Source organism: Aedes albopictus, chromosome 1 (genome assembly GCF_035046485.1).
Source record: "Aedes albopictus strain Foshan chromosome 1, AalbF5, whole genome shotgun sequence".
Taxonomy (NCBI): domain Eukaryota; kingdom Metazoa; phylum Arthropoda; class Insecta; order Diptera; family Culicidae; genus Aedes; species Aedes albopictus.
The window spans coordinates 289,491,660-289,517,903 of record NC_085136.1 but is presented as its reverse complement, the minus strand read 5'-3'; the positions used below and the strand labels follow the sequence as shown (position 1 = coordinate 289,517,903).

Here is a 26,244-nt window from a genome sequence, read left to right as displayed (position 1 = left end):
TCCTTCGGAGTTTTCTTCAGAGATTTCTCCATATATTCCTTTAGAAATCCTTATGATCAGCTTGATTGCTGTCAGGTCTCGGGCATAAATGTATCTTTACTCTACAGAGCAAGACGCACACTCGTGGTGCCAACAAGAACCAATACTTTTCGTGATCAAACGAAGAAGCGTAACGGTCCTTTTTTGTTGTTTTTGATATTAGGTACCCCGGGGCAAGTGGGACCTAAAAAAAGGCTAGTTTGTTTCATCAGACTCTAGTTTAATTTAAAAACACTTCACTAATACTTTACTTTTGCAAAAGAAAATAAAAAATGAATAACTCTTTTAAAGAAAAACTAGAAAGGACGAGCAAATTCCTTTTAATTCTACTACTGTGCTTATCTTCGGACAGATAGGCCTATTTCGTCTGTGACTTACAGACTTCTTCAGTGTCAAGTGCTCGACTCAGTCGAGCACTTGACACTGAAGAAGTCTGTAAGTCACAGACGAAATAGGCCTATCTGTCCGAAGATAAGCACAGTAGTAGAATTAAAAGGAATTTGCTCGTCCTTTCTAGTTTTTCTTTAAAAGAGTTATTCATTTTTTATTTTCTTTTGCAAAAGTAAAGTATTAGTGAAGTGTTTTTAAATTAAACTAGAGTCTGAAGTAACAAGTTCTACTAAAAGCTCTAAAGTAATAGTAAAGAGGCTAGTTTGGTTTTGTCATGCCAAAATATTCTAAACATAACTAATTTAATAATTCCAATGGTTCTAAAAGACATTGTTGGTATATTTCTCTTTAATAACGGGCATTAAAACTGTTTCAATTTTTTTTCATTCGATATGTTATGCATATAATGATAAGTGGAGCAGATCTTCATTTACTCCATATCACGGGGCAAGTGGGACTCATTCGGAGTTTTTGTACAACTTAATATAGTTGCTGCATATATGTATGAAAGGTAGCATAAATTATAAATAGTTTATACGAATAACAATGTTTAGCGATTTATGTTGGAAGTGTTTTGTGGTATCGTGCATAAATTACGTAACATACATAATAACGAATCACTGAGAAAAAAATTCATGTAACCATAGCATATTGTGCAAAACAAATTGATTTTTATACAAAAAGCGCCATAAAGTTAAATGCCGGAAGATTTCCAAACTTGCTTTTCATATTAAGTATTTGATGAATCTCGCCAAAAGATTTTTCAAGATTTACAGATGTTATGTTCTTCCTTACATAATTTTTCGATCATTAAATAAAGATTTTTAAATCGTGAACTTTGAATAAGTCGTTTTCCAATTTTTCATACATTATGGCCGGTTCCTTAACACTCAGAAAAACTCATTATGCAACGAAAAACGAAAAATTATAAAAATTACATTCATTTAGTATGAAAAATAGGTGGTTTCAAAAAAAATGTTCTACCCAAGGCTTAACCATTTCAAACAATAGCTTCATTATCAGAATAGATGAAATTAAGTATTATTTTCTCGTTTGATTACTTAAGGTGCCAATTGTTACTTCACTTTTGTGGGAATTTCGACTTAGGCTGAAGACAGCGAGATCAAACTATGAAATTGTGTTTGTTTATTCTCATAGGTCTCACTTCAGACGCACAAGTCTCAAGAAGCAAGCTTCAAACAACAATGTATTTCATTATTCTGTTCTTGCTCACTTGTAATTAGCTTAAAATAAAAAGCTCAGGTGCGCTGGTTTTGTTTACGAAGAGATTTGTGCCCTCGAAAACGTGAGTAGGTGCCAAAGTCGGCCATTGTGGCGGCCATTTTGGGATTTTAACAAGTCTGTCCTTAAATAAAAATAAATCACAACTTTTTCGCTTAAGACAATTTGCAAGCACTCCAAATATTATCCTGAAACCGAAAACGTTTCACTTTATTTGATATTCTATTTTTAAACGACAAATACAGTAGAGTACGTTAATATCACTTAGTGAATTGAAAATTGCATATAAACAACAAGAACATATATGGTCTCTTTATGGTGAGAACAATAACAATTTTTAAATTCAAAAGTATCCGTTGGTGTGAGTTTTCCATGAAGAATGTTTGGCTTAAAAATAAAAAAATGATAAAATTATAGCCGTAGGTCTCACTTGCCCCGGATTCTCATTTGCCCCGGGGTACCTTATTTGATATCTATTTGCAGAAAGGAAGTTGATACACAATTTGTCCTTCTATTTTTTTAAATTATTATTGACTAGCAGTCCCGGCAAACGTCGTACTGCCTGCCTACTCTGTTTTATGACATCCACTGCCCCCACTCGCATAACAGTCCCATTTGCAAAAAGTAGGAATTGAGAAAACAGCATTTGAAGTTTGAAAACTTGTTTCCATATGAAACTTTGGAAAATCGCCAAAATTTGAAGAATATTTCGATCATCTTGAAACTTTCACAGATTGCTTTGCACATGAATATATAACTGTAAAAAATATTACAATCACTACAAAGTTGTTCAGTTTTGTGTTACGTGACACAAAAATCCATGATGGGACTGTTATGCGGGTACTTTTGATATGGGACGCTCATGACTTGGTATTTTTTTTCACATATTGACATAAAAATTCATAATTTTTATTATTGTTTTTGGAAGTACATCGAAAATGATGACTATTCATAACGTTAACTCAAAAGTGATGAAAAGTCAAATGGGACAGTTATGCGAGTGGGGGCAGTCCAGTTCCATGAAGAAACGCCCCTCAAAATTGAATTTCTGATTTTACCGTTTTTCTTGCCTTCCCGGTCACTTTTCCTAATTGTTTTTCGTACGAACACGTCGGAGCCCTGGCGGAATGCAACAGTGAAAGAATCATGTCGATCTATCAAATGGCATCTTTGAATAGTTTGGTTTAGTTAAATAGCAAGTTTAGTTTACTAGAGCAAAATAGCTAAAAATAGTGTGATTTAATTTGTTTATGTCAATTATCTTTGAAACATGCGTAATAAATTAAAATTCTTTCTTTGGCAAAGTTGTGGCCCCTGTTCCACTCTACAATTCGTTCTTTGACGTCAAACTTCGAACTCTTATCGTTTTCTTGCAATTTTGATTCAAATGTGCGCCACAGTGCGCAATAAAGTGCTACCATGACGATTGCAAATTTATGATCTGAAATGCGAAATTTAAATCAAAATTGCAAAAAAAAAAAGATAAGAGATAGAAGTTTGATGTCAAAGAACGAATTGTAGAGTGGAACAGAGGCCACAACTTTGCCAAAGAAAGAATTTTAAATTATTACGCATTTTTTAAAGATAATTGACATAAACAAATTAAAACACACAACTTTTGAGCTTTTTGCTCTAGAAAACTTAGTTATTTAACTAAACCAATCGGTTCAAAGATGCCATTTGATAGAAAATTCAATAATCTTTCGAATAAGGGTAAAAAACTGCGATAAGTTTGACCATTTTCAAGTTATAGCCAGTTAAGGCAATAAGAGTCAAAAACATGGGGAGTTCAATAACTACGTAACGGTTGAGATTTGACCATTAGCGTGATTCAAAAAATCGTTTTTGCTCCACACCGCTTATTCAATTCGTAACCAGATTATATGCCTTCTCCCAAAATTTGAGCTCAATTGGTTTAAAATTGGGACTGCACAAGCCCTTCAAAGTTTGTATGGGAATTACTATGGAAAAACGAAGTTTTTCATTCAATCGACCGTAGCTTTTCCCCAAGTGCCCTAGAGGGCTAGTTAACCATTGGCACTCCTAGGCTACTCTAGCAGCTACAACTTTGCCGAAGACCGCATTCAAATCGGACGCCTCATTAATTAGTTACCGATTTTTATCCAGAATTGAAATCTTTACTCATGATGGCTTGACTATTTGGTGGGCATCACTGCATTTTACAGTGAAACATAGTAGCCATAGCAGCCAAAAACGATTTTTTGAACCACGCTATTGACCATATGTGTAGAACACTGTAGGACTGCGACAGAGTGCGGAATCTTAAATAAAAGTGCGATATTGCATCAAATCGTTCCGGTGTTTTCATCGCACTCATTCATCATGAGCTAATGAATAAGTGCGATGAAGACACCGAAACGATCAGACACCAAATCGCACTTTTATTTGAGATTCCGCGCTTCCTCGTCGCACTTTTAACTGCGCAATATACCTATGCGTTTCTTCCGGATTAATTACAGTAACAGAGAATTTATTACGCCACCATACAAATTTCAAGCTGTTGAGAGGTCGTGCACAAATTACGTCACGCTATCAGGGGGGGGGGGGGGAGCGGGGTTTTGCAGAGCGTGACTACCCATACAAAAAATTTGAGATCCCATACAAAAAGTTTGACATAGGGGGAAGGGGGGTTGAAAAATTACGATTTTTGCGTGACATAATTTGTGTACCAACCATAACTCCTATTTTTTCTCCGGGAATCTCTACAAGCATTCCTCTAGAGGATATCATCCCGTAACTTTTCCTGGAGTTCCTCCAGAAATTTTTCCAAGAATTTCTGCAGGACTTCACTCGGGGATTCCTTCTGCGATTCTTTCAGGAGCAACTTATTTTACAAATTTCTAAAAGAACTCTTTTAAGGATTCCTTCAGGGATTTTCCCTTGTACTCTTTGAGGAACTCCTCCGGGAATTAAACCAGTAATTCCTGCAGGAACTGTTTGCGGATCCCCTCAGAAACTCTTGAAATTGCGTCCGGGATTTCTCCAAGTTTCTTTAGGAATTATATCTGGTATTCCTCCATGAACTACTTAAGAGATTTCTCCAGAAATTTCTTCAGGAATTCCTCCACGATTTCTTCTTCTAAAAACACAGCTCAATTTATTTTTTGTCTCAAGAGCAAACTTATGTGTCTCTGACAGATTTTGAGCCACTGAAACCGAATCTGGGCTCTGATTTGCTCCAGCAGGTCACAATTTTGAGTGATGTCTCTATCTACGACAAAATATGCGATTTTGGGCTTTTTTTTATTGCAAACCATTAAGCATGGAAATATTTTTTGAAGCAACCAAAGAATAAATTGGTCAATAGGGTCCTAAAGTTAAAGACGAAATCTCGCTTATATTAAATAATACGATCAAGCACGGTATTCTAATCGGAATTGTACCTTACTTGAACTTGAAAAACAAAGGAATAATGAGAAAATTCAAAATAAGTAAAATGGTAAATAGTTCTACTTTGACATTTGAGGTCAACCTTGTGTGACTGAGCTCGACATTTTTCGCACTGGGATTTCAAAAATGTTCCTATCTGACATACACGGTGAAAAAAATCACTCAAAGTATGTGTTGTAAGCTAGGGACGAGACAAAAGGCTAAAAAAATAAAAATTATATATTTTCAACTACGTTTAATAAAAACGTCAAAAAATGAGTAAATATGTACTCTTGAACCATATATTGTGGTTTAAAACAAGAATCCCAATAGGACTTTATGAGCCTATTAACATCTAAACTAACGACTCATGCAAAATATTTCATTTTATCAAATCAAACTTAATAGATTTAAATATTTTATGTTAGTAAGTAAACTTGTATGCAACTTTTGGAGGGTGGCTTGTATGGGAAATATCGTACCTAACACCCGAATAACAAAATACCCTTTGTCATAATGTCCAAACAGTAAGCTCATTTCATCCGTCAAGGTAACTTTATCTCGAACAGCTAATAGGGTCCTAAAATTAAAGACGAAATGTCGCTTATATTGAATAATACGATCAAGCATGGTATTCTAATCGAAATTGTACTTTACTCGAACTTGAAAAACAAAGGAATAATGAGAAAATTCGAAATAAGTAAAATGGTAAATAGTTCTACTTTGACATTTGAGGTCAACCTTGTGTGACTGAGCTCGACATTTTTCGCACTGGGATTTCAAAAATGTTCCTATCTGACATACACGGTGAAAAAAAAATCACTCAAAGTATGTGTTATAAGCTAGGGACGAGACAAAAGGCTAAAAAAATAAAAATTATATATTTTCAACTACGGTTAATAAAAACGTCAAAAAATGAGTAAATATGTACTCTTGAACCATATATTGTGGTTTAAAACAAGAATCCCGATAGGACTTTAGGAGCCTATTGTGTGTTGAATAATAAGGAACAGATTACCAGACACTATAAATGACAGTTTGTGTAATCCATGTCAAGCAGTAACACTACATCATACTATCCAGGCATTGTCGAATTATATGGAGGTGCAAATTCCTTCACAATGGTAGCAATATATCACCACATTCTGTCAAATGGTTAGCTACTCTATTAGCGCAGTGCACTCACATCTATACATCTCACTATTCATTACTTTTTCTCAACGCTTTTACAAACAGTTGTACATATTATACGAATCAAAATAAAATCTACTTTATTAATAATATTTGTATTGATGAGAGGCACCAATGTTTGTTTTTCTTTTCAAAGTGCCAAACTGTAATGAAAAAAAAAAAGCAAAAAAAACAGATTTCGCAACCATGACCGGTAGCCGGTTGGCCAATCCAGCTGAAAAGGGGACATATTCCGCCAGAAAAGCACTTTCTCGGAAGCGGAGTCGATCTACAATGCTGCCTTGACCTGGAGTAGAATCAAAGGTAAGTTTTCGTTTCTCAACTGGATGATTTTGAACTAATTTCCCGTGTGGAATTTTCTTTACAGGTTTCAGGTCGCAAAAACTTAATATCATCTCGTTCCCTGCAGCCGCTTGAGGAGAACGCCAAACGATTCCAGCACTTCCATCCATAGGGAAAAGCAAAGGCTAGCGATTTTTGTTGAGATATTGCTGGGGCGGCCTCCGGAAGAATGCTGCTGGAGTATACGGAAACAATCAAGAGGAACTGGCTATCAAGCTCCGAAGAGGGATCCATGAATGAGGTAAACGGGCGAAGAGCATATCAGTACCGCGATTTGAAAAAAAAACTGATCGGCTCAAGTAGCAGCAGCAAACCCATACATCCGGATCCAGGAACAGTTTATTCAGCGGAAGTCGGAGGTGTTTTTAAATTACATTAGAATTAGTGTTTAATGACTGCAATCAGGTGGAATATTCATCCACTACGACACAATCTGACGGGGAGAGAGGGGTGGTGGAGTCGGCAAATTAAAATATGCCATGGATTTTTTTAGAGTTATTGTACTTGAAGTAAAATATTTCTAGACGTATTCACTTGTTTCATTGATTCTTATTCAAATTGTTCCCTTTTTTCTCTTACTAATAATACAAAAGAACAGTACAAAATAGTGTACATAACTTAATATGTACAATACGCTTTCCAGATATTCTACAGTGAATAACCATAAATCACCAGTATCACATATATTATTCATTTTTCTTCCAAATTTATGGTTCAACTGTTCTCTAAACATATGCTATGCAGTGAATTGAACGAGAAACTGGATAATATATTGACCGTATTCTTTACTGTATTGCGAAAAATTTGTTCGAGAAAACGAGCGATTTTTTATGGTAACCAATCTTAACCGCCTATTCTACATACTGTAAATTTCCGGCTTCGATTTGTAGAACAAAATATTTCACATAAGTCGTTAATTTATGTCGAATTCGTTTATTTGCACCGCCTGCACCATTTTACCACCGGATGCAGCAAACTTGCACCGAAATCGTTCGTTTATTCGCAGGTACTGTTCTGTTTTGACACCCGATCGCCACCGGTGCAAGAAAATACTGCACTGTGTTTGAGCTGGGTGTAGTAGGTAGAACTAGAAATGCACATGTTGTAAAGATTATTAAGGAATATTTGATAACACAAATCACTTTCACGTTTATGTACCGCAATGATCACCTCCATCTGCTTGTGGTAAAGCTTGCTGGAGGTATATTCTATCATCATATACACATTGATAATTGCCAATTTTCAATCTGTTACAAGTGGTAGACATGGTGCTCACTCATAATGTTAATTTTTAACATCAAATTCCACTGTCACTCCAATACATACATTACCAATGTACATTACCAGAATCAAAAGTTTACTAAAAATAAAGCATCAGATAATCATGCCGTCTTCTGCAATATGTTTCGTTGGAATACAAGGAATATATGTGCCGAAGTCTCTTACTCGTTTCGTGTATGCGCATAATTTAACACCACTGTGATTTTACTTTGAAAGTTAACATTACAAGTGAGCACCATGTGTACCACTTGTAATACATAGAAAATTTGTAATTGAGGGGGTTAGAAGCAAAGGGGTGTAAGTGACAAAAACCCACTTTCGAGTAAATGAGGTTTAAAGTTTTTGACCAATTTTTCATTCCATACAAAATGTATGGAGCTTCAAAATCAACCAAATTTTCTTAGATTTATTGTAATTTTTCCAAACATCGTGGAAACAAACTTAAAAAAGTTCCTGAAAGCTTGAAATCTGAAGAATTTAATGATATGCTCAGCTCAAAATCGACAAAATGGTCACTTACACCCCTTTGATTCTGGGCCCCTCAATTATTAATGTGTATATGATAGAATATACCTCCAGCAAGCTTTACCACAAGCAGATGGAGGTGATCATTGCGATATACAAACGTGAAAGTGTTTTGAGTTATCATATAATCCTTAATAATCTTTACAACATGTGCATTTCTTTGCATTAATTGACTAAAACTCCAAGGGGAATGACATATCCTTTTCTAACCGGAAAATCCGCATTTATCCGTTCCTAACCGTCGCTCATCGCTGAGCACTGAGCAGCAGTTATAGACACGGTTAACAACGGTTAGCAACGGATAAATGGGGTTTTTCCCGGTTAGCAAAGAAAGTGTCACTCCCCTGGTAAAACTCATAAAAACAGGCCCCTGGCATCAATGAAATTTATCGTAGCCAACATTTAACTGCCTTATCCCTTTCGTGACGGAGCTCAAAAAAGTAAAATTTCCATACAAATTGCTCAAATTTGGCTCTCCAGAACTCTCAGACATTTTAACCTATCAACATTTTTTCTTTGGCATTCGCTAGAACTACTCCTTGTCTTTAAATTCCTAGCTTTGTCCACCCAGATAAATCGAAAATTAAAAATTTGCCACAGATAAAACTTTTTCATGTTTTACAATTTTTGCTCACTTTTTGTTTAACTTGTTATGGTCAATTTCACACACAACATAAACAAAAGTTTATTTGCACACATGCAAGTATAAGTAATGGCTCAATTATCAAAACAATTTACATCAGGTAAACCAAAGACTAAACAGTTGAAAAAATTACACAAAACTGTTATTGCTCAACAGCACAATTGTGCTGGTTCGTCACGAAAGGGTTATACTTATATTCGTGCAAATTTAAACGAGCGTGTAATCAACAAACGCAGCTTTTGTTTGATGTTGTGAGCCACTAACGAAATGCACATTCACAATGCGTGTTTGTTGGGTTGCTTTATTCAACTAATCGCATGCTCCTCTTACCGTACATTAATATTAAATCGAATTTGAAGTGTTTTGTGATCATAAGAGGTGGAAAAAATGATTCCAAAAATTGATCAACAAACCAAAATAAACGTTAAACAAAAAATTGTTGATGTTTTCGCATTTGACAGTGGGCGCTATTTACTAGCGCCCAGTAGAGACTGTATATAGGGTACTGCAAGCACCTGATCTAACCTCACTTTGTCTGACAGTTCAGCGAGCTTGTTTACAAGGTGTTAGAATTTTTAACGAGCGGCGAAAATTAAATTTTCGTTTTCCGTTCCGAAACCATAATGATACGGAAATATCTATTATATTCAACTCTACTAGTACAAAATCAATCGTCTAATTACCGTTTCACTGAAATTGTATCGAAAAACAGTTTTGCCGGATCTCCGCCAGAGACTAAGTCCATGTAAACAAGCTCGCTGAACTGTCAGTGCACGGCTTCGTGACGTCATCTTGCAGTATCCTATATAGAGACATGCAAAGACGGCTTCTTTTGATTATTGTTCTTCTTTTTCGCCAGACTTTGTTTTCATAATTTTGCTGGCGTGCTCGATAGGTAGCCGATTTGACAGTTCGATAGGTAGATTTGGTTTCACTCTTTGCGGGTGTGTTATAAACAGACTGTAGCGCCCAGGACATCCTGTCTACCATGATTCCAATGCATTGATATAGGCCGTGTCGGGGGCCTGCATAAAAATTGTCCAAAAAAGTACATCCCTGTATGTCTGCAAGCTGAGTTATTGTTATATTGTAGATTAACAGCATTCATTCTTGCTTACAAATAGTTTCTGTAGTTTAGAAAATTTTTTACTCATTATATTGCATCTTGCTTTGCTTTATAGATTATCGTGCAAATGTTCAATCGTCTTAAATATTTGTTCACACGTCAAACACCAAAGAAAGTAGCAAGTAAACAAACCGATTTTCCCATGCACCACCCAAAAAGTGTAACCGATGCTTAAAATTTCTAGTAGCGAAACGTACACGGAAAAACAAAAGTACCCAAAAGTGAGTTCATTCCACCCAACTTCGAGGTTGCGTGCGGGAAGCCAATTTTGAGTTGCTGGAGTCGATGTTTAGGTAGGTAGTTTGCATTTAGGCGTATACGGCCAAAGTACCTAAAGTCAAAGTTCTTTTTACTCAACCGTCAGTTAAAATTACTCAACTTTCGGTACTGTGCCACTTACTCAATTTTGGCTTCCCGCATCGAACTCTCAAAGTTGGGTTGTTTTGCTATTCACACTCTGACAACAATAAAGAGAGCGAAAGAAACAGGATGCAAAAAAGAACTCAAAAATGAGTTTAAAAATACTCAAATTTGGGTTCTCTTGTTTTTCAGTGTACGTAAAATGTATGCTAAAACTGGTGGGAACATATTGTGGTGTGACAAAAAATTTCTGCAGGGGGTCGAATACGGTGCAAAAAATGCAATACTGACCATGAAAAATAAATTCGCCCCATATCACCCTAAAAATGATAAAACTCATGTCTACTTCAAAATGCTTAAGGTGACCTTCTTGCCCCGGGCCCCCGTGTGCCATACAAGTTGCATGCAAGTTAAGTTAAAACGGCACTTCTTTTCAAATGTCGATATTTCCTGTATTCTTGGTTGTATCTTTCAATGATGCAATTTAATAATTGTTTCTAGGATCCAAAAGTTTAATTTTACAAGAAGTGTGACGTTCTTACATAATCATTGCAAATTTGATTGCAAACTTCAAAACTTTTTTTTTACTTGCGGGAATATATTACCTGATATATTACGTACGTTGGCTTTTGTTGACTGCGACTGACAGTTCTCGCTGTCAAACCGCCGCGGCGCAGCTGATTCTCGCGAATTTGCGTCGCGACGCAGTGCCGATCGATGACGAACGGCGAGTCAAATCGTGATATCTCGTCAATGTTTTTTTATGTTTACGCCAGCGAGCATACGCGAAAACAACACAAGCTCAACTCGTTACGTATATTATTCAACACAAGGCCACCGAAACCGACGCAAAAAGTTCCTCTCGCTTCAGTCGGATCGGGTTTAGTGTGCTGTTCAGGTTCTAAGTTAGCGAGGGTGCGATAGCGCGCACCTGGTACACAATCCGACCGGAATCCTTCCCGACCGAAGTCCCTTCCCTGCTTGGACAGACATACCCGAGGACAGCGGGACCCTATCCATCCGGTAAGTGTGTTTGGTGTGCGTATACGTATGACGTGGGAGGGCACCTCAAGTTCAATTAGAAGCGAATCAGAATCACAAAATAGACGTCTCAATTGGCAAAAATTATATAACTACCAATCAGTGAGGTATTAATCGAAAAGCCAAACTTTCGCTCGTACGATCGCGTCCCATTGATAAGGCTAGGCAGAAGGACCGACCGTGGCAGATGTTGATGCTGCTGGTTAGCAGCTCGTTGTGAACCAGGGCGGTTATAAGTGGCTCAGTCGGTAAGCCTAATCTTATCAATCCGCGAGCGACGAGAATAATTGAATTGTGATTTTTGTTTTATTACCACAGATTACTCTTGCTTTGAACAGACGATGATGAATTCTTTTCAATTCACTTTCTAGCACGTTCATATAGTCGGTTCCCTATCTGACCAGCTACACCTAATTGCCCCGGTAGAACGTGATACGATAATCAAGGAGAGATGGCCGCCGCACTGGGAAGGAAGCTGGTCGACAGCCTGAAGAGCAAGGAGTTTCGGGACTACCTGATGAGTACCCACTTTTGGGGTCCGGTAGCTAACTGGGGCATTCCGATCGCGGCTCTCGCTGACATCAAGAAGGATCCGAAGATCATCTCCGGGACGATGACCACCGGTAAGATATGAGAGTGCAAGGGTGCTAAGAGGAGTGTTAGAGGAAACGGTTTATCTTCACTAGCATTTGAATTGATCCCATCGTTGTGGTATGGTCTATTACTGCGATATTGAAGAAATACTGATTCACTTAGGTGGGATTTTAACAAGTCTGTCCTTGAACACACGGTAGTTTGACGATTTCTTTCACACCACAAACACTTTTCCAAATTGGACACTATTTTCCGCGTTGCATTTTTCCTTAGCACACATTATTCTTTTGCCATTGAAGGGCAATAAAGTATCGATTTTGATGCAGTTTTTGTTTTGTTTTCGTAGAAGCTTCTGCAACTATCAAATTTTATAAGAAGGTCGTACTATTTAGACTAAGGAATCACCGTAAAAATCCTAGGGAAATCCCCGAAGGAATTCCAGGAGGAACCTTGAAAAAACTGCAGGAGGAATCCCTGGAGAAACTCCTGGAGGAATTTCCCAAAAACTCGTGGAGGAGTCTCCAAAGGAGCTCCTGGACTAATCCCTGCAGAAACTGCTGAACGGAACACTGAAGGATTTCTGCAGGAATCCCTGGTAGTTCAAGAATCTCTCTTATGTCGTTTTCGTTTTTGCGGCGGTGCTACACCGTTTCGTGCTACACTTTTCCCTGAAAAAACCGAACGTTTTTGGTGTAGTTAAATTGGTGTGCGTGTATAAAAACCAAAATATTGACAACTTTACAAAAAAAAGTGCTCCACCGGTGTAGCGCCACCGCAAAAACGAAAACGACATTAGAGAGATTCCTGATGCAGAAACTTCCAAAGAAATTCCTGAATGGATTTTTTTTGGGTATTCCAGAAAGAATTTTAGGAGGAACCCTCGATAGAATTCTAGGTAAAACCCACTAACGAATTTCAGGAGAAACCTTAACGTAACTGCAGGATGAATCCCTGGAGAAATTTTTGGAAGAATCTCTGAAATAAACTCGTGGAGGAATCCCTGAAGGAACTTATTGACTTATCCCTGCAGAAACTGTGGCACGGAACCCTGAAGAAACTTCTGCAGGAATTCCTGGTACCATGGGAGGTCCTAATCTCGCGCGGGTCCAAATTTCGATTACTGATAATATTTAGAGATCATATTCATAAAACTAATACACTGAAGTTTTTTTTACGCGGTTTTTTTTACGCGGTTTTTTTTACGCGGTCCGTCCTAAAAAAAACCGCGTTATTTCAAGACCCGTCGTAATAAAAAACCGCGTTATTTCAAAAACCGTCGTAAAAAAAATCCGGGTTTTTAAAAAAACACGCGTAAAATAGTCAGCACCACATCTAACGTGACTTGACTTTTTTTTACGACGTTTTTTGAAATAACGCGGTTTTTTTTTACGACGGGTCTTGAAATAACGCGGTTTTTTTTTACGACGGGTCTTGAAATAACGCGGTTTTTTTTTACGCGGTTTTTTTTTACGCGGGACCATTACCGTCGTAAAAAAAAACTTCAGTGTAATGCAATTATCCAAATTTCACTTTAGCTATGCTATCTAAAGTAAAATTTGGACAATTCAACAATTAGTTCTATGATTTTGATCTCTAAATATTATCAGTGAGCGAAATTTGGACCCGCGCGAAATTAGGGCACCCCACGGTACATACAGTGTATCAAACAATTGTCCGTACAGAAATTTTTTGGTCAAAATAATTTTTCATTCAAATGTTTATAACTTTTTTATACGTCAATCAACAACGCTGAAATATTGACCAATCATAAACCATATATTGAAGCTCCATTGGTAAAATTTTGAGCGAGATCGAATAAGTTTTCTGAAAATTGTAGAACTTTTAGTAAAACTTATAAGATTTTTTAAACATTATATCTCAATATGTACTTGATGAAACTTTTTCAATATTTTTTGTGTTACAGCTTATACCTAAGGCTTTCATATGCAGCTTCGTTCGAGGTTTAATATTCGCTACAAAAAATATGAAAAATCTGTATATGATTGGTCAAAATTTCAGCGTTTTTGATTGACGTATAAAAAAGTTATAAACATTTGAATGAAAAATCATTTTGACAGAAAAATTGCTGTACGGACAATTGTTTGATACACTGTAGTTTAAGAATTTCTCTTAGAGAAATCCCTGCAGAAACTTCCAATGTAATTCCTAATTGGAATTTTTCAGAAGAATTCCAGGAAGGATTCCTAAAGTCATTCCGGGAAGAATCCACGAATAATTTCCACGAATAAGTCCCCGAATGAATTTTGCGAGGAATTTTCGAAGGAATTTTCGGAAGAACCCTAGAGAGAAATCCAGGCTGCGAGGAAAATCAGAAGAAATTACAGGAGGAATGTCCGTAGCAATTTCAGGGGGAATCCTCGAAGGAATTCCAGGAGTAATATCGGAAGAAATTCCAGAAGGAATTCCAGGTAAAATTAACAAAGGGATTCCAAGTGGAATTCCTGAAGGAACTCCAGAAAAAATCCGCGAATGAATTACAGATGGAATACCCAAAGAAATTTCAGGAGGAATCACCGATGGAATTTCAGGGGAAACTCACGAAAAAATGCAGGAGGAATTTACGAAGGAATTTCAGGAAAAATCCTCAAAAAAATCCAGCAGGTATTTCCGAAGGAATTCCAGGAGGCATCTTTGAAGGAATTACAGGAGGAATTCCAACAGCAATTCTGGAAGGAATTCCAGGAATAATATCCGAAGAAATTTCAGGAGGAATATCAGAACGAATTCCAACTGAAATTCTGGAAGTAATTCCAGTTGAAATCCTCGGAAGAATTCCAGGAGGAACCCCCGAAGGAACTTCAGGAGGAATTCCAGTAACAACTCTAGAAAGAATCCGTGAAGGAATACAGATGGAATTCCCGAAGAAATTGCAGGAGGAATCTCCAAAGGAACTTCAGGTGGAATTTCAGGTGAAAACCCCGAAGGATTTTCAGGAGGAATCCCAAAAGGATTTCCATGAGGAAACTTTAGGAGAAATCGTTGAGGAAACCCCAGGAGGAATTCAGGTGGACTTCCCGAAAAAAGTCCAGGAATCCCCGAAGTTGGACCTGGAGGAGCTCAAGAAGGAAATCCTTGAGCATTCCTTCAAAAGAAATCTTGGAAGAATTCTTGTAGGAATTCCATGCGAGATGATTAACCCTTATGTGGCCAGCAGGGTATCCCGGTACCTTTTTCGATTTCAATTCTCGATATTTCTATGATTATTGAGAGTAGGAAGTTGAAACTCTGCCAGATCCTAGCACTCGTGAATATATATCTATTAACGGAGTTGACCGAATTTCCAAGTGAGGAGGGTCGGGGGGAGGGGCCGCTGATTTTTTTTATTACGTGGAATGCCGGCAAGGTACCCGGGTACCCACAAAACTGAAATGATCATATTTCCGTCAATTTTTCACCGATTTCAAATTTTTTTTTTGGCTCATTTAACTCAGAAACTCATTATTTATCTAGAAAATATGTGATTGCGCCGATCTGTTGACTGTAGTTTTCGAAAAATCCGGATTTTCGGGAGCATGTCCTTATACCATATTTAATCCCACATTGTTGAGCCTAGGATACCGTATACGGTATAGTGGCCATTGCCAGCCATGGCCCCACAGAAGGCCTGATCCAAAATCGCAGCTATATAGTCAACACGTTTTATGATCGCAGGCTTGTCAGATACTAGGTATATGCTGAAGCAATTTTATGATGATTTATACCGATATTGCCACTATCCTACCGAAAATTCCAAGCATTTTTTTGTACAAAAACATAAGCCCGGAAATCCGGATTTCCCGGAACCCACTGTGATCGGACCGGTCTAATCAAATACTACATCGATAGATAATGAGTATGTGAGTTGAATGAGCCAAAAAAAAATAAAATCGGTGGCAAATTGACGGAGATATGATCATTTCAGTTTCGTGGGTACCCGGGTACCCTGCCGGCATTCTACGGGTGTTTTTTTTTTGCTGGCCACACTACGGTTAAAGGAATTCCAGGAGATATGCCTAAGGGCTTGTTCACAAATGTCATAACGCTGGAGGGGGTGGGTGGGTGTCCTTCATGGTGTTACATCCCGAACAAATAATTATTCTTCCCATATGAACAGTGTTACGGAGGGGTGGGTGGGTGTCAAAACAGGCCAATTTTGGCGTTATGATATTTGTGAATAAACCCTAATATAATCTTAAGAAAATGCTTGTAGAAACTCCTTCAGACGCACAAATCTCAAGAAGCAAGCTTCAAACAATAGTGCATTTCATTATTCTGTTATTGCTCACTTGTAATAAGCTTAAAATAAAAAGCTCAGGTGCACTGGTTTTGTTTACGAAGATATTTGTGCGCTCGAAATCGTGAGTAGGTGCTAAAGTCGGCCATTGTGGCGGCCATTTAGGGATTGTAACAAGTCTGTCCTTAAGAAAATGCTTGAAGGAACTCCTAGAAGAACTCCTGTAGGCATTTTCGAAAAAAAAAACTAGCTAATGTAAGTCCTCCAGGAAACATCTCCAAGATAACTCCACACGCGATCCCTGCTAAAACTCCTGAAAAATTCCTGAAGGAAGCTCTCGAGGAATCCTCTTGGGAAGGACTCCTGGAGAAATCTTAGAAGAAGCTGTTGGACTAATCCCTGAATGAACTTCTGTAGGAATGCCTGAAGAAACTTCTAGGGAAATCCTTGAATTCTCGTGAAGGTTTTCTTGGATCCTCCTGTAAGAATCTCTGAAGGAATTCCTTGAGAGATCTTTTAAAAGAACTTTTGGAGGAATCCCTAATTGAATTCAGGATGAATCCGCACGAATCCCTGAAACTCCTTAAGGAATCTCTGAAGGAACTCCTGGTCTAATCCCTGTAGGAACTCCTGTAGAAATTTCTGAAGGAACTTCATAAGGAATCCCTGGAGGTGGTATACTAATTTTTGATTGCGCTACTTTTCCCCGAATGTCCGTTTCTCCGAATACCATTTCCCCGAATGTCTATTTCCCCAAATGCCCATTTCCTTGAAACGCGTAAAAAGTAATTTTGAATCATTAGAAATATAGTTATGTTTGTACATGATTTACATGAGAAGGGAAAGTTTCTAGTGAAACGACATTAGCTTTATTTATAACAATAACATCAGCATTGAAACTTGCAGAACTGCCTTGAAAGAAGGTGATATTTTTAGGGTAACTACATTAGCTGCAATATTATCAATAATTATAGCATTAATACTTCCGAACTGCCTTCTTTGAAAATGAAGGTAAATTTTTTAGTGAATTAGTATTAACCCATTTAGGGTATTGTACCATTTGGGCAGGTGTACCTATTTTGGGCACTTGCTGCTATAACTAAGTCAATATCAAACCGATTGATTTGAATTTGTGTACAGAGTTAGATACTGTACGTGCCTAACTCTATACAAAATTTCAAATCAATCGGTATTTATTTATTTATTTATTTATTTGTGTTTACATCAACAGACTTTCTGTAGTCCCAATGATATTAAGAACTTAAAACTATTTAAAAATGTCACAAATCACAAACAGAAATTACATTACGAGTCACATGTGTACACTATTTCCTACTTAAAATTATGTCAAGTTATTGAAAAAGTCAGTGAACCTTCGCTTTATTACGTTCCTTGTCAGATGGAAGTCAAAGACTGATGCCACACGGTTGAAAATACGTTGCAAACCTAGTAGAGCACTTCTTATCCCGTAATTGTTACGGCGAAGTGGAAGCCTCAGCATCGAACTGTTCCGCAGCAGCCGTGGTTGAACATTGATGTTCACTTGTCGTAATATAGAATCACAATCTATTCGCCCTTGAAGAGTATCGGCCACGGTCAAGGCTCTACAAACATCCCTTCGTACACGCAGAGGTTGCAAATCAATCAACTGACACCGCCTTTCGTAGCTCGGAAGGCGAAGCGGGTCCCTCCATGGTAGCCTACGGAGCGCGTATCGGATAAATCGACGTTGAACTGATTCGATTCGCTCAGTGCCGTTATTGTAGTTAGGACTCCAGACTGCTGATCCGTATTCCAGCGTTGATCTGACGAGGGAGCAGTAGAGCGTTTTCAGACAGTAAATGTCGGTGAAATTTTTCGCAACTCTGAACACAAAACCCAGGGTTCTCGATGCTTTATCTACGACAAAGGATATGTGATGAGAGTATGTTAGATGCGAGTCCAACAGCACGCCCAGATCTTTAACACACTGCACTCGTCCGATAGGCGTGTCGAATATCTTGTAGTCGAAAGGCACTGATTGCTTTTTTCGCGAGAAGGAGATGCATGAACATTTTTCAGGGTTAACGGTGAGACGATTAACTTTACACCACTCTGCGAAACAGTTGACCTGCTCCTGAAGTAAGCGGCAGTCTGTAGTTGAATGGATACGCAGGAATAACTTCAGGTCGTCCGCAAAGGACAGCCGAGGAACTTTGAGAACCAGATGCACGTCGTTGAAGTAGATAAGGAAAATCAACGGTCCCAGATGACTACCTTGTGGTATACCTGACGTAGCGCAAAAACTCGACGAGCGAGAGTCTCCTATTGCCACAATCAATTGACGTTCTGTGAGATATGAACGGAACCATCTCAGGAGGCTACCACCAATTCCAAGTCTATCAAGCTTAGCAATCGCAATGTCGTGGTTGAGCTTATCGAATGCGGCAGATAGATCAGTGTATATCGCATCCGTCTGAGTGCGCATAGTCATACTATCGGTGATATACGACGTGAAACACAGCAGATTTGTGGTTGTAGAGCGACCAGTAGTAAACCCGTGTTGATCCGCACTTATATATTGTTTACAATGCGCATTAAGGAAACCCATAACAACCAGCTCAAACAGCTTCGCTACCGCATTGAGTGATGTGATTCCGCGATAGTTGTTAACATCTCGCTTGCTTCCTTTTTTGTATACAGGAAACATCTCAGCCGTTTTCCAGCACGATGGAAAAATGCCAGTAGACAGAGAGAGCTGAAAGATCAATCGAAGTGGTTCCAGCAAATGTCCAATGTTGTTCTTCAGGAAGACAGATGGAACACCGTCAGGCCCCGGCTTGAACGAAGTTTTTAGCTGTGATGCCGCTTTCGAGATAGTGTCCACGTTTACACTAGTAATAATGAGCGTTTGATTAGCCAAGGGAACGTTTCGTGCTGCGCTGGCGATGTGATCAGTGGAAAGCTGTTCGTTTTCAAACACACTTGCGAATTTTGTAGAAAACAGATTGCAGATTTCCTCTTGCGTTGAACCGATTACGCCGTTCAATACCATGGACGATGGCAACCCTGCTTCTTTACGCTGCTCGTTCACGTGGCTCCAGAAGGATTTCGGATGCGATTTAAGCCGTCGCTCTATTCTCCTCTGATATCGTTGGAAGCAGAAACGACTCAAACGCTTGTATTCGTAGTTCAATCTTACGTAATAGTGTTTCAGTGGCATAGTGCGAAATTTAGAAAATCGTTTAAGGGCTGCCTTTTTGGTCCTTTTCAGCGATCGAAGATCACTGGTCATCCACGGAACCTTGAAATCAGTTCGTACGACTTTCTTTGGAACGTGTCGATCAATGACATACCCCAAGATGTTGGAAAAGGTTTGCGCTGCGATGTTCACGTCGAATGCATCTAGGATGAGCTCCCAATCCAGGTCAGACAACACTTCAGCTATGCTACGTATATCAGCTCTCCGGAAATCGTAAGACACAGCAGATCGGTTGTTGATAAAATCGCGAACGACATTTGTTTCGATGGCGACTAATAAAGGTGGATGATGGCGAACAACCTTAACTAGAGGAGCTGGTGCCATCGAGATACTAGGAGCAGTACTGCGACCACTCACAAAACAGAGGTCAAGCACACGGTTGCTTTCGTTCAAAACGCTATTGATTTGAAATAGAGTGGCGGTACTGTAGCTGTCTAGAAGATTTACTGCTCCGACGTGAAAAGTAGAGTGCTCGTGATCAGGACGAAGAAAACCACTGTGAGTTGGGAACCAAGCTATGCCGGAAAGGTTGAAATCGCCCAGCACCATCGTTTCGTCACAAAGATTTGCGATATTCGTAACAACTGCGACAGAGTTACAATGTGCATCGATAAGATCCACATCTCGAACCCGATCCGGAGGGATGTATAACGCGCATAGGAAAAGTTGGCGGTCGCCAAGCTGAATTACCACCCAAACTTGTTCAATGATGTTCCATGAATCGTTCTCGATCAGCCTAGCTTTTAGCCTGGAATGAACTGCTACGAGGACGCCTCCTCCAGTAGCCTTTCGACTGTTATTTGCATTCCTATCGCAGCGGAAAACTTCGTATGCATCTCCAAAAATGCAGCTAGAGGTAGTACGGGGGTCTAGCCATGTTTCGATTAAGACGATGACATCGAAGCACTGGTCCAACACAGCTAAATGGTAGTCTTCCAGGAGGCCGTTCATCCCGCCTACATTTTGGTAGTAAACTGTAATGTCCGAGGGGTCAATTTGCCGAGGGGTCGCAGCACTGGAAATCGGGAAGCCATCATGTGGAGAAGTAATAACTTGTTGATTATACTTGCCGATAGCTGAAGTTCGGAAGACCCCGTCAACCATCCCAAACACAGGACCGGGACGACTGCTGGTCGCTGGCGGGAAGGGCTCGACTGTGCTGGGAGGATCAGGGGCTTCCTCAAGACTGGCGGCAATTGTGCGTCCCGGTGTCGAATCGGAGACTACGTTAGTCGAAGTTGAGCAGTGGGTAGAACTGTGACGAGTTCGAGCAGTATCGGATGTCGTTTGTCGGGAGGGAATACCGGTGGTTTTCCTGCAAACCGAAATGCTTTCAGGTGGCGCAATGTTTATTGGTTCACTATACTTGCCGATGCTAGGAGTTCGGAAGACCCCATCAACCATCCCAAACACAGGACCGGGACGACTGCTGGTCGCTGGTTAGCTATTTCCTTCCTTAATTCAGCATGGGCCTGTTCTTGCTTCTCGGTAATCGCCTCGAGCGCACAGCCAAAAGACACCATGGCTGATTTGAACCGACAACATTTCATGAGCTTGGCGCATTCATCGCACATCCAAGCTAGATTTGGACAAGATTGAACAATGTTCATGAAAGGTTTGTTGAGCTTCGCGTTGGCAGAGCACCGTAAATGGATCATCCTGTCACAGAACGCCATACAAGTAACTGACTCTTCATCTGATTTAACAGGCTTAGCGCAATGATCACACGCAGTAGACATGATGAGACAGATTTTGTTACACCGGTGGAGATGCTCTAACTTGCACGCAAGAGTTGGATGCAACAGCGTAGCTATGTCTATCCGAAAAGTACGGTAGCCGGAAAAGTGCACAAAGGGAACAGCGAATAGGAAAACAGAGTTCACTGACGAAATCAAAACGACGTTTTCTCTATCAATTCACTATCAATACGTAAATTTTCACTGCACTAATGTTCACACAACCTTTAACTACAGGTCAGAGCAAAATGCGACTATATTAAAACTGTTTGACACGGGTAAACACAGTGGTAAAGTTACAGCAGAAAAATAACGATACGGAACGAAATCAAACAAAGAAGAAGGGTATGAAATTGACTTAGTTATAGCGGCAAGTGCCCAAATTAGGTACACCTGCCCAAATGGTACAAGACCCTACGCCCAGTGATCTATTTATAGATCAGTAACTTTCGCGATAATTGCGAAGAAATGAAGCATTTTGGAAGACTGGTGTCTTGAGCAAAGTTGTTGAGGAGATCAAGAACTCTCCGATAGTACATAATTTAGTACGTATTAGCTCCAGTAGGTGGCGCTAGTGATCATGAAACATTGTGCTTTGATAGGTGTTTCGTCAATAACCATTGCCAATATTGTCGCGCTCGTATCTTGAGAATCCAACTACATAGAAAAAAAAATGTCTTCAGCAAAGTTGATCAGGACCTCTGTATCTCGAGAATCCAACTACATAGAAGAATTTCGTCTTCGGCAAGGTTGTTCAGGACATCAATAGCTATCTGATAGTGTATCAGAAGGCCAGCTCCAGAGGGCGTTGATGGGTTAAGGACAAACCTATAGAAATCCCGCTTCTACAGTGCAAACTTCAGACGCACAAATCTCAAGAAGCAAGCTTCAAACAACAGTGCATTTTATTATTCTGTTTTTGCTCACTTGTAATAAGTCTCAAATAAGCAGATCAGGTGCGCTGGTTTTGTTTACAAAGAGATTTGTGCCCTCTAAATCGTGAGTAGGTGCCAAAGTCGGCCATTGTGGCGGCCACTTTAGGAACCTAACAAGTCTGTCCTTAACTATATTGTCAAGTAACCTTAGAACTCGAACTAAGAACTATGACTGTTAGCTGGTAGGAAGTGTTAGTTGTAATAGTAACAAACATTTAAGAAATAAAACATCATAAAAGAGGCCTAGGGTAAAAAAATATTTCATGGAAATTTAACATCTAATGATTTTTTGATAGTACATCAAATTTAAAAAAATGTATAAACATATTTTTTGGGGAAGCGTATTTATGCGGGTAAACGGCATTCGGAGAACCGACATTCGGGGAAAAGTAACACCGCCCTGTGGGAATTTCTGATAGATCTCCAAGAGGCATACCTAAATCCTCCTGAAAAAAAAACTCTGAGGGAACTCCTGGAAGACTACCGACAGCCGGCCGAATTGAGAAACGGCTGGTCTTACAAATTTTACCTCGGGAAGTTCTTGTAAAGATTTTACATTTCCCTGGGACTGAACCACCTACGAATTTGCACGACTTGCTTAATGCTAATGCTAATGAAAAAACTTCTGAGAAACGAGCCAGCCAAGGGCTGAAAGTCTCTTAAATAAAGACAAATCAATCAAAAAACTTCTGGAAGACTACCATTCACGAATTCACGAAGGAATAGCGGAGGGAACTTCTAAAGGGTATTCCTGATTAAACACCAGGAGGCATCTCTAAATGCTCCTGAAACTACTAAAGGAACTTGAGAGATCACTGAAGAAACTTATAGAGCAATTCCTGAAAGAACAGTAGTACTGTAGGAATCCTGGAAGGAACTCCTGGATAAATTGCTGGAAGAACTTCTGAGACCTGAAACAAATTCCTTATGCAAGTCCAGAAAAATCTCTTATGAATCTACATGAGGTATCCCGAAGGAATTTCAGGAGACATGAGGGATCCTAAAAGGAACTCCAGGAGAAATTTATGAAAGAATTCCTGGAGGAACTCCTGCAGTAATTACTGAAGAAATTTCTGGGGTAATCCCAGAAGGAATTCTATGAGGAATCCCTGAAGGAATTCCAGGAGGGATCCTTGAATAAATTCCAGAAGGGATCCCAGAAGGAACTCCAGAAGGAACCCTTGATGGAGCCCCTGGAGTGATCCTTGAAAGATCTTCTGTAGTGATCGCTGAAGAAACTTTTAGAGAGGTCCCTAAAGGAACGCCAGGACAAATCCTTGATTGTAATTCTAGAGTAATTCCTGAAGGAACTGCTGGAGGAATATCTCAAGGAATTCTTAGACTATTCTCTAAATGACCTCCTGTGGGTATCCTTGAAGGATCGGGTGAATCACTGATGGATCTCCAGGAGACATCCCTGAATCCTCCTGAAGGAATCCCTAAAGGAACTCTTGTCGGAATTTCTAAGAGGTCTTCTGACAAAATAATAATGAAACTCCTAGACTTACAAACTTTCAGTCCTGAGCACCCATGGTGGTGCAGAGGGTCGAAATTGAAAGATCTCCACTCCATGCCGGGCGATTGCCAGCCATCTCCTTGACCCTAGCCTTGACCTGTCTGTGGCCAGGTCAAATTTCTGTCGACTTCCCTTATGGAGGCTACGCCGCCATGAGCCTCTGGGTCTGCCTCTGCTGGGTTCCAATCCAACGCTTGTTTGCAGATTTCGTTCCCGCTTCTGCGTAGAGTGTAGCCGACCCACCTCCACTTTCGCTTCCGAATTTCTGTCGCTATCGGCTTTTGATGACATCGACGATGGAGCTCCACGTTGGAGATCCAATTGTGAGGCCACCATGCACGAATTATATACCGCAGGCATCCTCCTAGAGGCATCTCCAAATCCTCTTGAATGAATCCCTGAAGGATTTACTGGAGACGCCTATGAAGAAAATCCTGAAGAGATCTCTAAAGAAATTTCTGGAGAAATCCTTGATTGCAATTTTAGAGGAATCTTTGAAGGAATTTGAAGAGGAATCTTCAAAAAAATCCTGTGGGAATCTCCGAAGGAAATCCTGGACTAATCCCTGAAGAAACTTTTGTAGGAATCTCCGAAGAATTTTCTGGAGGAATCCCTGATGGATCTCCTAGAGGCATCACTGAATCCTTCTAGAAGAAACTCTGAAAAAACTTCTGTAGAAATATGAATGATGAATGAATTCCAATAAAAAACGATGGCACAAATGTCACAAATGGAGGATAACGTGCCTCTGGAGCCGTCCTTCTGATACCTGAGGGTATTATCATGTATTATTTCCGAAAATAAGATCCGTTTTTGGATAATCTCATTATGATCCGCTAGAGACAGTGATGTCAGATTCTTTCGCAAGTGATTCCCTTTATTAAATAGTGAATATCCATTTTTTAAGAATTCGTAGAATAGATCAAATGAATAATAACCAACTTTTGCACTTCCCCAATCCACTTCCAGCCCTGTGCCTATACTCGCTAGTGTTCATGCGCTTCGCCTGGAAGGTGCAACCGCGCAATCTGCTACTGTTCGGGTGCCACATCACCAACTTCACTGCCCAGAGCATCCAGGGTGGCCGGTGTTTGGAGTACAACTACCTGGGTGGTAACAAACGTGCACAGCAACAGCAAACGAGTGATTCCCCTGCCGAGGCACAAAAAAAGTAGGCAAAAAAACAGCCGAATTGTGTGGTGGAAATCTCTCGAATGGATCAACAATCGAATCGAATCGAACCTAGAACAATTTTTAGCAAACGAGATCTAACTATGTGCGGGGTGGGGAAGAAAGTGTTTGGCACATCTATTATACTAGTTAGTTAACAGAAGCTGTTTTGTCAAGCCTTAAAGGTGCTGCTTTCGTGAGAGTAGGGAATATGATTCTGGTAGTTCACTAGCTTTAACTATTGTTTCGGAACTTTTTGTGTTTGTTGTTTTGTGGAGCTTGTAACAAGGCCCAGTGCGTCCTCAGTACTACTTATATGGGTACTATTAGTTTACGGTGGAAAAGTGAAACAAAAGGGAGCTCGGGAAAAAGGGGGTTAGAGCGCAAACAAAGTTTTAGAAACATACAACACTTGACAAACAGGATACAAACTTTTACAAACGCACTTTTGCACGAATCGTAGTCTTTCCATAGTTGCACTATTATGAAAATTTAAAGTTAGGAAAAGTTAAGATGTAACATAAAACAGGAAATTGTAGCCGGGAAACTCAGGATTAACTTCAGCCAATGTTCAATAGAAATTAAAAACCCAACGCTCAACCCACTTTTGAGTTTTGATACCATAGTGGAGATTACTACAATTGAACCTATTGTAATAAAAGACATAAACCATTTAATTACGTACTCTTGTAATAGACCCAATGAACAACAATCAAACAGATTCAGTTGCCAATAATGTTGATCATCTCGCCATAAGTGGTCCTTTAATCCTATATCTTTAGCAACAACTGGTTATCGAAAAAGTATACCGAAATCGCACATCACGTAACCAGACAGAGATAACGAGGCGAGATCAATCGGAAAGTACGGGCACACTGTTTTACGGGAAACTATTTTTTGTACATATGTGAAGCAGGTATTTTCACAATAAATGTCTTACTCAAAAGAAATTTTAAACTGCCTATCAAGCGTCGAACTTCTTGTAGATGACAATCCAGATTATGAAAGAACAAAAATCAGGAAATCTTAAAACTGCTGAAATATTCTAAGTCTTTGTTGGAGGGGATAAAAATAAAAGAAAAGGTTTGGGAGAAATATGGTGCCATATTCCTACAACTAGGTATATCCTTATAATCTACCAGATGCTTCGTTGTTGGTAGACAATTCTCCTTACGAATAGAAGCACGTGTTGAAAAGAAGATTTGTAAAACAAAACAATAATCCAGGATGTGATATGCAATGACAACA

General features: G+C 39.3%; 1 protein-coding gene and 1 long non-coding RNA gene across 3 annotated transcripts; both read left to right on the top strand.

Moving 5' to 3' along the window:
• Window positions 1-456: 456 nt before the first annotated feature.
• Window positions 457-7,123, top strand: LOC134285686 (uncharacterized). The gene is made up of 3 exons (XR_009996539.1): window positions 457-940; window positions 6,389-6,555; window positions 6,620-7,123. It is a non-coding gene; the product is annotated as an uncharacterized LOC134285686 (long non-coding RNA).
• Window positions 7,124-11,249: 4,126 nt separating this feature from the next.
• Window positions 11,250-25,958, top strand: LOC134285685 (mitochondrial pyruvate carrier 1-like). Of its 2 annotated transcripts, none has more exons than XM_062846958.1 (3): window positions 11,250-11,552; window positions 11,942-12,193; window positions 24,796-25,958. In XM_062846958.1, the coding sequence occupies exons 2-3, from the start codon at window positions 12,022-12,024 to the stop codon at window positions 24,999-25,001; spliced, it is 378 nt and encodes a 125-aa protein (XP_062702942.1). In that variant the 5' UTR covers window positions 11,250-11,552; window positions 11,942-12,021; the 3' UTR covers window positions 25,002-25,958. The 2 variants fall into 2 exon arrangements, with proteins under 2 accessions (XP_062702942.1, XP_062702943.1); XM_062846959.1 differs by lacking the exon at window positions 11,250-11,552 and adding an exon at window positions 11,618-11,818.
• Window positions 25,959-26,244: the final 286 nt, after the last annotated feature.

Bases quoted from the DNA above. Each gene is read 5' to 3' on its own strand.
- LOC134285685 (XM_062846958.1), top strand. From the start codon at position 12,022: ATGGCCGCCGCACTGGGAAGGAAGCTGGTCGACAGCCTGAAGAGCAAG. The intron at 12,194-24,795 runs GTAAGATATGAG...ATCCACTTCCAG, and splicing joins CTCCGGGACGATGACCACCG to CCCTGTGCCTATACTCGCTA.